We start from the raw sequence: 17359 nt of genomic DNA, 5'->3' as shown, positions 1-17359 counted from the left end.
ACGATTTGTCGCAACAGGACATGTATTAAAAATTTAAAAACAAATTGGATATTGACTGACGCATTGTTTTAAAAATCATAAATTGGTGAATCTAAGTGCTGACGAAATAGTCTTCTTTTTTTTAAATGACGAAATTTTGTGCTGATGAAAATAAATGGTTTCACAGTAACTGCTAGACAAATAGAGCAAAAGTGATGAATTTTACCATAGCTAATTTTAAAACAATACAATTTGTCGAATTTTTAAATTTAATATTTACTTTTGGTAGTTGTATAATGAGCAACTTAAAACTTTTACAACCTTGACAGATCTGCATAACATTTCATATTGGATAAAAAATGAGCAAATGATAAAACTTTTATAGCTTCTTTACTTTACTTTTTTTTAACATGCAGCTGATTCCTTTATTATGCTGTATATATATATATATAATATATGGTTACTGCTTTATGATAACAGATCGATATTGGAAGAGGACGCTATCAACATAGGAAAGCCGAGGCTTGCATTATTAATCAACACTTAAAAACATTTGACCAATATAGATTTTTTTGTTTACTATTTAACAATATTCCTACAAAAAAATAGTCAAAGTCAATTCGGACTTTAGAATCAGTAAACATTTCATGATAATCTCTGATGTGGGCTGGGCTAAAATTGTGTAGCAGATAGTGACCTAATAACACTGTCTTTTATCACAAAATATCAAACACCTGTTATGGGTTTTTTGTCACAACAATTTCCTTATACAACTCATTATTCACAAAGCAAGGGGAGAATGAGCTGCTTTAACCCCTTACCACTTAGATACATATTTTGACGCATTTGTGGTCCCACAGAAAGTTAAATTTCATTAAATACCTTTCTCACTAAATTCAAACTTTAAAGGCTTCATTTCCAACCCTTAGCTACTGATGAGCAGCAAACAGCATAAAACCTCAACAGACTGCGAGTTACTCACAGGCTGTTCTGGTTTTATGCTGGTTGGAAAAGCTTTTTTCACTTTGGTTCTTATGAGGGAAAGCCAAGGTCAACCTTCTATGAACTAACGTCCCACCATATTTGGCCATTCTAATAGACAGACTGTAAAATGGTGAAATCTACATATCTAAGGAAAAGACATAAGTATATATCAACATGTGAGTTCATGCAAATACTTTGTGAAATAACAATGACAAAACAAACAGGCATTTAAGTCAACTACAGATGTTCTAAAATCTAAATTCACAGCAAATCTATAATAAAAGATATAACTTTTTTCCTCACGCTAAATGATACAATTTCATCAGCATTTAATCCTTATACACTTTTCCTATGAATCAAACAGTAAAGGTATTTGATTTTTCATAAAATTTCAGCAGTTAAATATTTTTCATTGGAAATAGCTAGTCTATACAAACAGTGTGGATATTCACAATAAATCTGATGTTTTTAATGACACAGGCAGGAAACAAACTAATTCTAAGAGACCCATTATATTATAGCTGTATATAGTTTCAATTTCATTGAAGTTCATTACCATTTTTATCAATGAAAATGTGTCTGTGCATTTTTATGAGTTAACTAAACATGAATTCAGTCTATTTCATCCATGAACTATAAAATGATGAGCTTTTCTGAATTACAGACAGCATGTCTGCAAAGTGTCATATTGTGTTTTACGTTAAACAATTAGTATAAATAATATAACAAAAACAACAGCTACAATTAACAACATGGTTAACGCAGGAACATCTAATCAAAAATTGTGTTAAAATAGCATCAAACATATCAGCTGCTTTATTTTAATTTGCAGGTTTGATGAATGTCACTACCTGCATAGTTGAGATTTTCATAAATCACTGAAAATGAAAAATAGTACTATATATTATTTCATTGATGAAAATTTTTGGATTTAATATGAAATGGAAATAACTGAAATCTATAGATGTTTATACACAGTTGTAGAAATCCAGACAAAAAGACATTTCTGTATTTAAACCCAAATAATTGTGAACCTTCAAACTGAATTGATCATCTTTTTTAGTACAAGTTTATTTGTATTTTAATTCCTAAAAGTAATTTTCCTTAGAAAAAAAACAATGGAAGGTTGAAGCTTCAATTGTCAAACTTTCATTGTTATGCTTATGTATCAATAGAGTGACTTGTTTATTTGCTAATAGCAATTGCACCTTTACATTTAATACAAATAAACCGAAATGCCATAAGTGCACAAAAATAAAACACAGAAAACAAGAAGTAGTAAATACAATTTTATTACAGATACTATCATATAAAGGGATACTTATAGACAGAGGTTGAAAGAAACCAACATAAGAATGCCCATGTAAGTTGTCCTGGTTTCATTTAAATCAACATGAAGTTTTGATTCACAATATTTGAAAATGTACTTTGAGCAGAAAATGCATGCATAATAAATCTGTAATATAACATTCCTATACAAAAAATTGAATAAATGCTTTCTCAGGACTATACACCGACTCTTTAACTTTTATTATATACATTACCGGTATTATTATGTCTCTGACATGTAGGTGCTGTCTTCCTGGGTATACATGTGTATAGAGAGTGTTATCCTGTCTCCCTAAGGGACACTGGCCCCTCTGCCTGCCACAACCCTCTTCCCCCCTGTCAACTACATACCTCCCTTATCCCACCCCTCTAGACTACTACCCCGCCTGCCACATCCCTCTTCTCCATCCCCCAACAGCTACCTACTTCCCCTATCCCTCTACTATCCCCACCCCATAGCTACCCACCTACCCCAGCCCTCTACTACCCCCCACCCCGTAGCTACCTACCTCCCAACCCCTCTACTACACCCCCGTAGCTACCTACCTCCCTCACCCCTCTACTACCCCCCTAGCTACCTATCTCCCCTCGCCCACCCCTATACTACCCCCCATAGCTACCTACCACCCTTCCCCCATCCCTCTACTACCCCCCCCCCCCCCCCCCAACTACCTACCTCCCCTTCCCCACCCCTATACTACCCCCCATAGCTACCTACCACCCTCCCGTCCCCAATCCCTCTACTACCCCCCTCAAATAGCTACCTACCTCCCCCAACCCTGTACTACCCTCCCCCGTAGCAACCTACCTCCTCTACCCCTCTACTACCCCCCCATAGCTTCCTACCTCCCCCACCCCTCTACTACCCCTGTAGCTATCCTCCCCCCACCCCCCCAAAAAAAGAAAAGAATAGCTTCCTATCTCCCCCATCCCTCTACCATTCCTCCATAGCTACCTACCCCCCCCCCCATAGCTACCTACCTCCCCTCCCCCACCCCTCTACTACCCCATAGCAACTTAGCTCACACCCCTCTACTACCCCTCCCCCCCCCTTAGCTACCTACCTACCCCCACTCTACCCCCCCCCCCCCCCACAGCTACCTACCTCCCCCCTGCTGGCTGCTATGTGCTGTATCCAGAGTAACACTATCCTGTCTCCCTGGCGATACTGGCCCCTCTTCCTTCTCCAATAACCGTTCTATAACATTTTCCAATGCTGCGACAGCCTAAAAGGTAATACAAATACATATTTCAATTTCAAAAAACTACAAGAAAGCCATGTGTACCCGTACAATGTCCAGTTTTCAAAAGAGGTTGGACTTATTTATCAATATTTCATGATTGCTACATAAGGTATGTATTTTTAAATAACGGTACCCTAAATGTCCCCAAACCAAAATCATAACATCTGTAATCATCCTAATTCAGGGGACTATAAGGTCAATTATTAAAAAACTAATCGTGTCATTAGCAAACGGATAAAGCAGCAACAAAATTACTTTAAACAGTTATGGTGTTTACTTATGTATTTATACCTGCTGTACTCTTCTCAATTATTTTGGGATAAAAAATTATCAAGTTTACACACAGGCCAACAAAATATTTTATTTATTGTAAGGATTCAGTTAATAGACAACTTTTTTGATTAACAATGGTGTTAAAATTGCCTTATTCAGGGCTTTATCTCAGATATCATACAAGACTTGAAACTTCATCATTGTACATTACAAAAACACAGAGGCCTTGGATAAAATAAACATTAAATCAGTAAGCAATGACTTAAATAATCTAAACAAACATGCACAAATTAACCCTTTCCCCCCTTAAGAAGCAAAGTGAAAATGGCTTTTGCAACCAGCATAAAACCAGAACAGCCTACGAGTAACTCGCAGTCTGTTCAGGTTTTATGCTGTTTGCTACTCATCAGTAACTAAGGGTTGGAAATGAATCCTTTAAAACTTTAATTTAGTAAAAAAGGTATTTATTTAAATGAAACTTTCTAAGAGACTACAAATGTGTCAAAATACCTATCTAAGTGGTAAAGGGTTAAATACGTATCTAATTGGTAAAGGGTTAAATACCTATCTTAAGTGGTAAAGGGTTAAATATGTATCTAAGTGGTTAATGGTTAAATTCATATCTAAGTGGTAAAGGGTTAAATATGTATCTAAGTGGTAAAGGGTTAAATATGTATCTTAGTGGTAAAGGGTTAAATACATATCTAAGTGGTAAAGGTTGAATACGTAACTAAGTGGTAAAGGGTTAAATACGTATTTAAGTGGTAAAAGGTTACATACGTATCTAAGTGGCAAAGGGTTAAATCCTGTAGTAACTTAAGCTTAATAATAAGATGAATGCGTACAATTTCCTGGTAGTGAGAGCCCTCGTGCACCATGCATGGAACAAAGATGTGGGCCACCTCTCGAGTCCCCATCACATGGCTCTCTACGAGAATCACAAAATGCTCAAGTAACTTGTCCCACAACTCTTGGGCATCACGATGCAGGTTCCGTCTGAAAGAAAAATAGAACATCATAATTATGCAGTCAATAAACCCTTTACCACTTACATACGTATTTTTACTCATGTTTAGTCCCTTAGAAAGTTTAATTTAATTTAAGACTTTTTTTACAAGATTCAAGTTTAAAAGGCTTTATTTCAAATCCTTAGATACTAATGAGCAGCAAACAGCATAAAACCTGAACAGTCTGCGAGTTACTTGCATTGCAGGCTGTTATGGTTTTATGCTGTTTGCACATAGCCATTTTCACTTTGCTTCTGAATGGCAAAGGGGTTAAAGTTGACATGTAAATGTAAGATCATCAAATAGACAAATAAAACCTACATTAATTAAGATTTTCGTCATTTTCTGCATTAATTGTTATCCTCTGCATGACACGTATTAAATTAGCTAGATTTTGAGTAGCAAGAGAAACAAAAAACAAAGAAATGCCACAAAACCTGATTTTCATTTTTTCTTCTAATTATTGAATTGAGCCTTGCTCTGTGAAAATGGGGTTTAGTGTTGTCCCAGATTAGCCTGTGCAGTCTGCACAGGCTAATCAGGGGCGACACTTTCCAGTTTTATGATATTTTTCATTTAAAGAAAGTCTCTAAACAAATGCAATAACAAACAAGAGATGTGTTTGTGAAACACTGTCCCCATATATTTGACCTTTGACCTTGAAGGATGACCTTGACCTTTCACCACTCAAAATATGCAGCTCCATGAGATACACATGCATGCCAAATATGCAGTTGCTTTCTTCAATATTGCAAAAGTTATGGTAAATGTTTAAGTTTGCACAAACAAACAAACAAACAAACCAACCAACAGACAGGGCAAAAACAATATGTCCCCAACTATAGTGGTGGGGGACATAAAAAGTAGCTAAATAACATGTTTTAAGATTGCCAAACTTTACTTAAAAAAGGTTTACACTATGAAATGACAAAGTCCATTAAGGGATTGTTGTATCAATATTTTGGTCATATTTGCTGCAACAAATAATTGGTTCACGCCTTAACACAATAACACTTTAAACTGTGAATAGAAGATTTCATCTCTAAACCTCAAAGTCGAGTTCCATACTAGTCAACAGTATTATAAATAGAATGCTTAGCCAATGGAGGAAACAATGATCACCCACCTCATTCACTAATAAGGTTGTCATGACTTTCCGAATTACTATAAAATTGACTATCAAAATCATTTTTTTAATCATGAAAAAATGTGTTGCTGTATTTTCAGAAATGTTTAATTTTGATTGGTAAAATCGATTAGGTGCCACCAGAATCTTTAGCAAACAGCTAATATTAACAAAATCATTAAGTGTTTCATTTAATAATTTCATTAAATAATGAACAGTGTTAACAAAAATTGACAATAAACAGCTACAAACACTCCTCACGGCCATAACAAACCATCACCAACCTAATGTCGGCATCAGTCATGTTTTTCTTGCCCTGCACGAGCAGTGTATCAGAGAGCATACATGCCCCAGGAAGGCGTCGTATCACCAGGGTCAGCTGATGTAATACCACCATGCTCACCAGCTCCCCATCCAGACCCCCCAGGTCACCGGACGTGTTAGCTTTACTGGAAATACAAAACTGCATTTAGAGCACCTTTTCCACTTCGATATATATTTTTACGCATTTGTAGGCCCTTCGAACGTTACATTTAATTAAATACCTTTCTTACTTGATTCAAGTTTTTAAGGCTTCATTTCCAATCCTTAGATACTGATGACAAGCAAACAGCATAAAACCTGAACAAACATCGAGTTACTCGCAGGCTGTTCTGGTTTTCTGCTCTTTGCATATAGCCATTTTCACTTTGCTTCTGAGTGGGAAAGGGCTATGTATAGTTTTGGTGTTGAGGGTTAACATATTCTATTCTTTATGTATTTTATAAGTGGCTGAAATTAGGAAAAAATAGTGACGTCTCATGTTACAATTATCGTGACAATCTGCAAAATACTTCAAGTATGTATTTGAGAGGAGGTCTATAGATTGTATTTGCTTAATCAATGTAGCATATTTTTGCGCTGAACTATTGAATTTAATTATGTATATATGACACACATTAGTAAACACTTAAAAGTTGGCTTTGACTCCAAATATAAATATCAGAACACTTGCGTTAAAAAAAATAATTGCTGTAGTCAGATGTCTTTCTTTCAAAACCATAATAAAATATAACAAAAATGTAGCTAATGATATCTACCAAAGACAACTTTAAACAATGTTCAACAAAAAAGCATAAACAATTGTGCTTTTAAACATTTTCAAGGTAATTTCAATTTCAACAAGAAATGTGTTTGTCAGAAACACTACGTCCCCTTCTGCGCCGCTTTGATTTTTTATTACTTCCCTTGGATTTGTTTTTTGACCTTTGACCTTGAAGGATGACCTTGACCTTTCACCACTCAAAATGTGCAGCTCCATGAGATACACATGCATGCCAAATATGAAGTTGCTATCTTCAATATTGCAAAAGTTATGGCAAAATGTTAAAGTTTGACGCAAACAAACAAACCAACAAACCAACAGACAGGGCAAAAACAATATGTCCCCCACTATAGTGGTGGGGGACATAAAAATAATGCTCTACCTAGAAGTAGCTTTTATGAAAGAGCCTTCAGCATCTAGACTGGTTTAAGATTATCGTATGTTAAAATTTCTACACAGCAGCAAGATGTATCAAAATTATTTCCAGTGCTCCATCTAGGCCCTGGGTCCCAACCTGCCTCTTGAACCCGTGCAGTGCCCTTTTTATCTGATCACATTATTGTAAAGCAAATGTAATCCTATTTTCATTGAATCATCTTGATTTACAAAATGAAACTAGTTTTTAAATTATAGAAACTTTTTTTATGAAAATACACATAGTATGAAATGTATAGCACATGTTATATTTGAAATATGCATCAGGGATAATACAACATGGTTTTAAGTGCTCCTTTGACAAACAAGCACCCAGCCCTTTTAAAATCTAGCTGGAGCACTGATTTCCAAATGATACAGCATTTTTGTCCATTAATTACCACGTTTTAAATAACACTAGCACAAGCAATCACAATGTGTGTCGTACTGTATTATGTGTTTTCTGTGTGCCTCATCCGGACTGCGTGTTCGGTAGTAGCCTTCAAGTGCCAGGGCCTCCTCTAGGTCCCCCTCAACATGCTTGAGGAGCCTCACCAGCCCCGCCGTAGTGACCTCTGGGTGCACAGGGGATGGGGGCCTGCAGGGTAGAAAAGTAGTATAAGATAATAATAACAAAAAACGCAGGTCTAAAATGTAACTTGAGTTCTAAAATAGCAGTATCATTTATTCTCAGAATATCGGCCCTCCTCATTCTTCTTCTTCATTACATTAATTGCAGGGATCCTCTGGAGCATCGACCCAAGTTAACTACTCAATGAGTGTATTTGGGGGAGGTCAAAAAGAAGGCTCAATCGCTAGACGGACACCATATCCACTACACCACCGCGATCTTAATCATTGTAACATGACTTTAACGAAAAACCCTCAATAAATGCTGGACAATTAATGTTCTCAATTTCAAAAGTTTCAATTTATTTGCTGTTAATTAATGACTATTACAAAGATGATTTTCATGATTACCGGTTTTCATCGGAATGAAGGTCATGTTTATCCCAGACTGATGCTATGATTATTTAAATTACGTAACACATAATTGTTTATTGTGTTATGGTTTATTAGTAGGATTATCAAATGTGTTATAAGTCACTTATTTGTAAAAGAAGTGTAAATATATTTTAATAACAACATGAACAAAGGTTTGGTATGAACAAGGTTTCGTATTTCCATTAAGAAACTATATAAAGGACAAGCACATGCGCATAGTAACAAACCTTAGCAACCAATCAGAAGTGCCAATTTTATGAGAAACATTGTACATGATAGAGATTATAACAGTGAGCTAAGTCTAGCCGGTATTTTGTCAAAACATCGCCGATTTTAAAGCAGTTTTTGCTGTTATGTCCAAAAATATGCATTTAACTAGAGATTTACATATTAAATATGCCTGTAATTTAATCTTATTACTCCAAAAATTCAGATGTATTCATAAAGTAGGCAGATACTACCAATACACATGCCATACTATTATAAACAATAAACGCATGCTTGAAATGTAATTTGAGTTGCAAAATAGCAGTAAAAGATAATAATAAATACCAAATAAGAGCACCGCATAACAGGTGCCACGCTCAGCTGCAGGTGCAGTTTGGAATAAATGAAAGCTTGTCAGAATTTTTTTATTTATTTTTTAGAGGTCACAGTAACCTTGACCTTTGACCTAGTGACCCAAAAATGGGTGTGGCATGTAGAACTCATCAAGGTGCAGCTACATATTAAGTTTCAAAGTTGTAGGTTGAAGCACTTTGATTTTAGAGCCAATGTTCAAAACCTTGACAAAATGTTAAGGTTTAAGCACGACGCGGAAGACATGACACAACGAGCTGGATATGACAATACCTCGGGTTTTCTCCAAAAACAGCCGAGCTAAAAAATGCAGGCCTGATGTGTAATTTAACAGTTTTTCGGTGGCAATGTTGTAATGGAAATTGTGTCCACCTCGTTACCAGGATGTCAAGGGTTTGATCCAATGTTAGAAAGTGTTTTTCAGGATCTTTTTAAAGACACCAAGTACTGTTTTTTTATGTGATAAGGCAATGAGTTTCCATATAAGCCTCCAATTTTCAATATAAAATTAAACTTAAAAATATGGATTTAAACTAATAAACAGTTTTAGATGTTGTTAATTAGGAGACCTCTAGTTATGAGTTTTGATCTATGAACAGTTGATGGGGGCCTGCACAGTATCATCGAGAGCCATTGAATATTAACCAATATTCATTGGTAAAAGACATACATATGAGCCGGGCTCTGTAAAAAGGGGTTTAAATGCATGTGCATTAAGTGTTGTCCCAGATTAGCCTGTGTGGCAGTCCGCACAGGCTAATCAGGGACGATACTTTCTGCCTTAACTAGATATTTGCTTAGAAGATACTTTTTTTAAACAAAAAATATCATTAAAAGCAGAGTGTCGTCCCTGATAAGCCTGTGCAGTCTGAAATGACACTTTACGCACATGCATTTAACCCCATTTTCACAGAGCAATGCCCATATGTATTCACCTAAGCTGAGGTAGATATGTAGATATGCTCACTTTATGACTTGCTGCAAATAAACACTTCATGCAAGAATATAACTTTACTTGAATTGTTAAAACAAAATACTTGCTTACTGATCAGACATGGTATCATCATCCTCATCAGGTGTGTCCATGGTGGGTTCTGGTTCTACCCGGCCATCCTCAGGCCCTGCCCCACTAGGGAGGTCAGGATCATCTTCAAAATCGCTGACATCATCGTCGGATACAGGTGCCATTGTTGCTGGCTTTTTCTGCACATCTGAAACAAAAGAAATTCAAATTTTCAGATCACTGTTCAGTCCAGTAAGAGTTGAGGGAATCTTTAAAATATAACATTCTAAAATGAAAATGGCTGATTTATTTATAGAAAAGGAAAAAACAATTCCCCTGTGTGCTGCATAGCTTGATACCATCCTCATTTTAGTTAAAAAATGTGTTATCAGTTCATGTCAGAATTAAAGCAAAGTTCACATTATTGGTGTTTATTGGCCAAGGAACACATTTTAGTTGTTCCGGTTGTGGCTTACTGCTCAAACAAGTTCTCTTAAGCTTAAATACCAACATGTAGGTGCCAGCATTCCAAATCACTGACTATTTACTGATAAATAACAATTATTTAATCTTGTTTAAATAGTATACCTACAAAAGACAGTATAGCCTTTCAAATTAATATACAGGCATTTTACTAGTGTATCTACGGGTCCGTTAAACGGAGCAATTCCCAAACCAAATTTGTTTTTAAAAATCCAAATTTTAGAACAAAACACTCCCAATTCCATTTTTTTTAAAGAAAGAATTATAATGATGTTTATGTCTCAATTTTATTTTAATTACATCATACAAATTATAACTATAATTTATTTTTTGGTTTTGTTCTTTTAATTTTAATTATACGAATATTATATTAATCCCAATCCCAAAATTTCATTTTTTCCCAAAATGGTCAGGAAAAGACCTGATATATGACAAGACCGCCAATTTTACATTAAACTTTGTCCACATATTTGTGAATCTAATGACATGGTTGCGGGTATATTGTATAGTCTTTCTGTTAAATTTATGTAAGCATTATTATTATTATAATTATTATCATACCATTTTTCTGTCTGACAGTCACACTCTGTACAGGCTGAATTGGGACCTCTGCATCTTCACTAAAACTGATGCTTTGCACACTGTTGTCCTTCTCTGGTGCCAACCAGTTAGGACTGGGCTGTTCCATTCTCCTCCCAGTGCCATCTTGCCGAGATTTGGCTGGTGAATTCACCTCCCCCTGCACTTTGGGCATGTGCACAGTCACTGACTGTGGCACTGAGGGGGGTTGTGCACTCTGCAAACAGAAATTCAGCCATTTTTGCCTTTTCCAATCAGTGCAAATAAAGATGATTTCCATCTTTTTGATGGATTTTATTGAAATGAAATACTAGTAGAGTGTTGACAAGGTTTCATGTCAGACATGAAATAAAACAGTTTGAATACTAAAGCTGTAACACTTACAGGAGTTTCTCTTCTGAAGTTGTTCAAGTTTGAGTATTCTCTCTCTGGCAAATCTGACGTTAATGCCCGCTTGTTACTGTCCCTGAGGCTCTCTTGGCCCGGGGGTGGAGAGGAGGGGAGGGGTGGGGGGACGTCCTCATCATCTTCATCATCCTCATAGGAGGGCTGTGTCAGGAAGGCCTCCTGGTGCTTGGGCAGAGTTTGCTGTCTGGATTCCTGACCTTGAGAACTGAAGCTTTTTGCTGCTGTACGTGAGGGTGTTGCTGGTGTTGATGTTGTACTTGGCTTTTGTTGTTCGTAGCTCTGTGGAGCAGTATCTCCATTCATTTCTTGCTGTGATTCTGAGTAATAGCCATGATGCTGCGGCTGAAGAAAAGATCACATCCATTTTTATTTTATAATTTAGACAGAAATTGGGTTTTTGCAAATTAAATCTATCAATTATCAGATTTGTATTCAGGCTTTACAACAAAAACAACCCAGATAATACCTGTTGATGCTGTTGTTGCTGTTGTTGTTTATTCATATGCTCTTGTTTCTTCTGTTCAACCAACTCTCGCCACTTTGGGTATGTTCTTTCAATATAGTCAAAGTACTGTTCCTATAAACAAACAATAACATTTACAAAATACTGTTTCAACAAACAAACAAAAACATTCCAAACACATTGATTGAGGCACAGGTAACTCATTCCCAAACATGTGAAATCCCTGGTACCTTCATGTGTTTGAGTTTCTCCCTGCGTGCATCGAGGGTTGCCATGTTTGCCTCCATCCTGTCGAGGTCTCTCAGGAGCTGAGCGTTCCTCTGCTTGCTCCTCCGCTCGTCCTCACAGATTCGCCTCCAGTAGCTCTGCAGCTTCACTGCACGCAGCTTGGCCCTAGCAAGTTTTGTGTGCACCTTAGTTAGCATTTCTGAGTCACTGATATCAGCATTCTCTATCCCAAAATTTGTAAATACCATAATGAGAGATCACAAAGCTTCACAATGTTAAAGCATTTTCAAAGTCTCTCCTTTACTTATTTAAAAAAAACACTCTGTAAAGGTACCTGAACACTCTCTGTTACATCAGGATAATTTGCTGCATGAGGCTAAACACCAAAAGATATGCAGTTATTACCGGTACTTTGAGCATAGAGTGAACTTCAAGTCAGCATATTTAAGTCATGTTAATTCTTAGAGCATCGTAACAAAGCTATGCAATAGTTACTTGTTGCAAATGTGGACTTTAGAAAAAAAATCAGGATGTTGTAAAATAAGATTTTTTGGAAGTCACATTATAACTTAGTGCATCAAAGCACATTGATAGAGTGCTGATAATTACATGTATTTCATGCATTTAAACCAAGATATGCTCTGACCATTGTTTGCTCCAAAAAACAAATGGTTCGCATATGCAAAGCAAGGCCTGTGCTGCGGTTCACAATTGTTGCTAGAAGATAAAACATAAATGGCAATTATGGAATTTTTTCTATTACTTTACAGCCTGAAATACCATTTTAAAACTGTGCAAACATTTCTTGTGTGATGCAATTTTGTCAACAATGGCTTCAATAATCATAATATTATCAGTATCTATACAGATTTTTCCTTGTAGATGTATAACTACTTAAATGCCTAAACAATGGAATCTTCTTATTAATTTCATTCAAGTTCTAGTTTTTGAATAGAAATGCTTTTAGAAAAGGTATACCTTTCAATGAAAAATAGTCTTACAGGTAAAAAAAAACAAGTAAGATTTTTCAACACGTCCTGTAGGATGAGAGCTTTTGGAAAATTTACTTCACCTTTAAAGATTGCACTCTCCAATATGAGCGGACGAGTGGAATTTTTTAAACATGCACAGAGAAGAGATAAGTGAAAGAGATGTGAAACAGACAAGAGAGAATTGATAGAGGTGTAACTCAAACAAGAGAAAGCTGACAGAGGTGTAACTTAGACAAGAGAGAGGTAATAGAGATAAAATACAGACAACAGAGAGGTGATAGAGATGTAACTCAGACAACAGAGAGGTGATAGAGATGTAACACAGACAAGAAAGGTGCTAGAGATGTAACACAGACAATACAGAGGTGATAGAGATGTAACACATACAAGACATAGTTGCTAGAGATGTAACACATACAAGAGAAAACAGACAGATGTAAAACAGTCAAGAGAAAAGTGATGGAGAAGTAACACCGAAAAGAGAGAAGTGATGGAGATGTAACACCGACAAAAGAGAGGTGATAGAGATGTAACACAGACGAGCGAGAGGTGACAGAGTTGTAACACAGACAAGAGATTAGTAATGGAGATGTAGCACAGACAAGGTGATAGAGTTGTAACACAGACAAGAGAGGTGATATAGATGTAACACAGACAAAAGAGATGTGATAGAGAAGTAACACAGACAAGAGAGTGGTGATAGATGTAACACAAACAACATAGAGGTGCTAGAGATGTAACACAGACAACAGAGAGGTGCTAGAGATGTAACACAGACAACAGAGAGGTTATAGAGAGATGTAACACAGACCACAGAGAGGTGATAGGGATGTAACACAGACAAGAGAGAAGTTATGGACATGTAACACAGACAAGAGAGAGGTTACACAAGAGATTGGTGATAGAGATGTAACACAGACAAGAGAGAGGTGCTTAAGATGTAACACATACAAGAGAGAGGTGATAGAGATGTAACACAGACAATGGAAATGTGAAAGAGATGTAACACAGACAAGAAAGAGGTGAAAGAGATGTATTAAAAACAAGAGAAAAGTGATAAAGATGTTTAACAAACAAGATATAGGTGATACAGATGTAACACATACAAGTGAGAGGTGATAGAGATGTAACACAGTCAAGAGAGAAAAGATATAGATGTAACACAGACAACAGAGAGGTGCTAGAGATGTAACACAGACAAAATATAGGTTATAGAGATGTAACAAAGACAACAGAGAGGTGATAGAGATGTAACACAGACAAGAGAGAAGTGATGGAGACGTAACACAGACAAGAGAGAGGTGATAGAGATGTAACTCAGACAACAGAGAGGTGATAGAGATGTAACACAGTAAACAGAGAGATGATAGAGATTAACACAGAAAAGAGAGGTGATAGCGATGTAACACAAACAAGAAAAAAGAGACAGATGTAACACAGACAAGAGAAAAGTGATAGAGCTGTAACACAAACAAGAGAGAAGTGACGGAGATGTTCCACAGACAACATAAAGGTGATACAGATGTAACCCATACAAGAGAGAGGGGATAGAGATGTTACACAGTCAAGAGATAAGTGATAGAGATGTAACACAGACAAGAGAAAAGTGATAGAGATGTAACACAGACAAGAGAGGAATTTTATAGGTGTAACACAGACAAAAGAAGTGCTAGAGATGTAACTCAGACAAGAGAGAAGGGATAGAGATCTAACATAGACAAGAGAGAAGTGACAGATATGTAACACAGACAAGGCAGTGGTCACAAAGGCATGAAATTATGTGATACGAACCTACTGTTAAACTGACATAAAAACCTTCAAACTGTTGTTATGCACACACATTCCATTATGGATAATGACCATAATCAGAAACAGGCATTGAATTAGTATTGCTGGTGACAAGCAATTTGAAATGCATTTAAATTGCAGGTGACAAGTAATAAGACAATAAGAAAACAACACCACATTGCCTGGTGTATAACAGAATGCACATTAGAAATGAATGAAACACAATTGTGACTATATTTACAAGTTGTATGTCAACCCGTTATTGCCTCGTTCACTTAAGTTGACTGAGCTGCTTCCAAATGATAACTCGTGAAAATCCATATGTAGTTCAAACAGTAACTTAAATCATTCTGAAAAATGTTAACACATAAATGCATAAAACTTGCAAATAGTATGTATGGTATATTTTAAAATATGCTTGACATTTCCTTAAACTTCAACAAAATACTTTAAAATTTAAAAATTATTTTGCATTTTTGCACTTTTTAACAATATTTGTGTCTAATTATATACAGGGGAAATGTGAGGTTCAGCTAGCCCTAAAACAGGATTAAACCCCCAATTCTTTGTATTGACTGTTCCAAGACAGTGATCCCAGTTTTGATAATTTTATGTTTATAGTTAGTGTTCTGTTATAAAAGTAGTGGATAAGAACAAGTAATTGACGCCTTGTACAATTTCTGGAGTTTCATTGTTTGATTCATAAACAAACAAAACATTAAATGCAAACCCTGAATTACTTACATCTTCTCATCTGATTGGCAATAAGCTTGAAGCTGGGCTTCTAGTCGCTTTCTTTTCTGTTCACTAAAATTAAACAAGATAACAATAAAAATGTGTTTGATTTGCATTAATGTGTCCTACTCATTAAAACACTAACAGTAAAGAGTTAAGAAATATATCATTATCAATATCTTTGAGTCAGCAATTGGACTTTGAGTTCACACATATGTTAATCGCATAAAAATGGCAGCCTTTTGATGACCATGTACAACAAGGATGCTAAAACAGTTGTTTATTTGCTGACAGTTTCAAAGCATGTTTAACCCTTTCCCACTCAGAAGCAAAGTAAAAATGGCCATGTGCAAACAGCACAAGTTCAGAACAGCCTGCAAGTAAATCGCAGTCTGTTCAGGTTTTATGCTGTTTGCTGCTCATCAGTATCTAAGGTTTGGAAAAAAAAGCCTTTAAACTTGAATTTAGTAAGAAAGGTCTTTAATTAAATTGAACTTCCTAAGGGACTACACATAGGTCAAAATACTAAATACTAAATTTCTAAGAGGTGAAGGGTTAATTGAATTGAATTTTGCACTTGATAATAGACTGCAGTAGGGTAGGGGTAAATGTTTACCCTTATCCGGTATACTTGAGATCCATAAGCATCATGGAGTGTTGGTATTTTGAGAATTATATTTTTTTATTATTTTATAAACAAAAATTCTTCACAACCTATTGGTAAGATCTGCTAGAAAACATATTCAGCTGTTAGTATCAAGTGATTCTTGGTAATTAAATGTCCACAAATTGTGGTAAACATCATTTTGAGCCAAAATCTACTCAAACTCCATGTTGAAATGAAACTCATTTTTCAACTTTTCACTTTTTACATTTTTTGTGTTACTCTGATCGCAGGTCTTGTGTCATACTTTATAAATATTGTCAAAGTTTTCTTGGTTGGACACCACCTATCTATTTTGATAATTTTTGTGGTCAGACTCTAACAATATTTTAAACTTAAGTTAAATTGATTTTCTAACTGTAAAATTGGGACATTGCTGGAATATTAGTGTGAAATTGATTTATTTTTTGTCTTAATTATATTTATTTAAATTGTTATGAACTGAATCGAATGTTACTTTGCCATCGATGACAAGTAAATTCTTGCACGGGTAACAGAACATTTGAATTTAAATGATATCTCATTTAACATTGTCAATTTTATTGTATAATCACTTGTTAATTGAATATTTGTTATTCAAATTAACAAAATCAGCTATAGCATACTTATCAAGAATAAAATCTTGCAAATCTTTTTGTTTTTGGTAATATTCAACGTTTGACGACGCCATTTGTAAACAAAGTGTTTTAATACCAAACCGTACCATACAATCAAGGTTACAACACACTTAAAAGTAAGGAAATTAAAATTATGACACACAGACAAATAGACAGACAGTTTATTCAGACATATACACAAGTACATCTGTATCTGTTCGAATACGTAGAAGGCCCACTTCTGGTATATTTCTACGGAGGAGAAGTCTTAAGAAGTGATCTGGGAGGGCTTGTTAAAAGCCCTCGACTGTCTACATGCGCACCACACTATCGTCCAGATGGTTCCGCAACACAAGTGTTTCCACGAAAAAATAGTTTTTGTACTGGTTTGTTTGA

The 17359-nt window shown here is 35.8% G+C and overlaps 1 protein-coding gene across 8 annotated transcripts in view; it reads right to left on the bottom strand.

Moving 5' to 3' along the window:
* Nucleotides 1-17052, bottom strand: part of LOC127873893 (centrosomal protein kizuna-like) — a 32110-nt gene extending 15058 nt beyond the window's left edge. For 7 of the 8 annotated variants that reach the window (XR_008046427.1, XM_052417997.1, XM_052417995.1 and 4 more), the window contains exons 1-12: nt 16973-17052; nt 15713-15775; nt 12191-12353; nt 11964-12074; nt 11474-11839; nt 11072-11306; nt 10070-10235; nt 7889-8038; nt 6227-6391; nt 4655-4805; nt 3398-3518; nt 1815-1841 (exon numbers count right to left, since the gene is read on the bottom strand). Coding sequence is in view for 7 of the 8 variants with exons in the window: in XM_052417997.1 (XP_052273957.1) it covers nt 1815-1841; nt 3398-3518; nt 4655-4805; nt 6227-6391; nt 7889-8038; nt 10070-10235; nt 11072-11306; nt 11474-11839; nt 11964-12074; nt 12191-12353; nt 15713-15775; nt 16973-17037 (1783 nt within the window). In the remaining variant the exon portion in view is untranslated. The remainder of the gene's footprint in view (nt 1-1814; nt 1842-3397; nt 3519-4654; nt 4806-6226; nt 6392-7888; nt 8039-10069; nt 10236-11071; nt 11307-11473; nt 11840-11963; nt 12075-12190; nt 12354-15712; nt 15776-16972) is intronic. The other variant, XM_052417996.1, reaches the window with a different exon arrangement.
* Nucleotides 17053-17359: the final 307 nt, after the last annotated feature.

Source organism: Dreissena polymorpha, chromosome 3, assembly GCF_020536995.1.
Source record: "Dreissena polymorpha isolate Duluth1 chromosome 3, UMN_Dpol_1.0, whole genome shotgun sequence".
NCBI lineage: Eukaryota > Metazoa > Mollusca > Bivalvia > Myida > Dreissenidae > Dreissena > Dreissena polymorpha.
The sequence above is the reverse complement of the archived record's forward strand: the minus strand, read 5'-3'. Positions and strand labels throughout refer to the sequence as shown.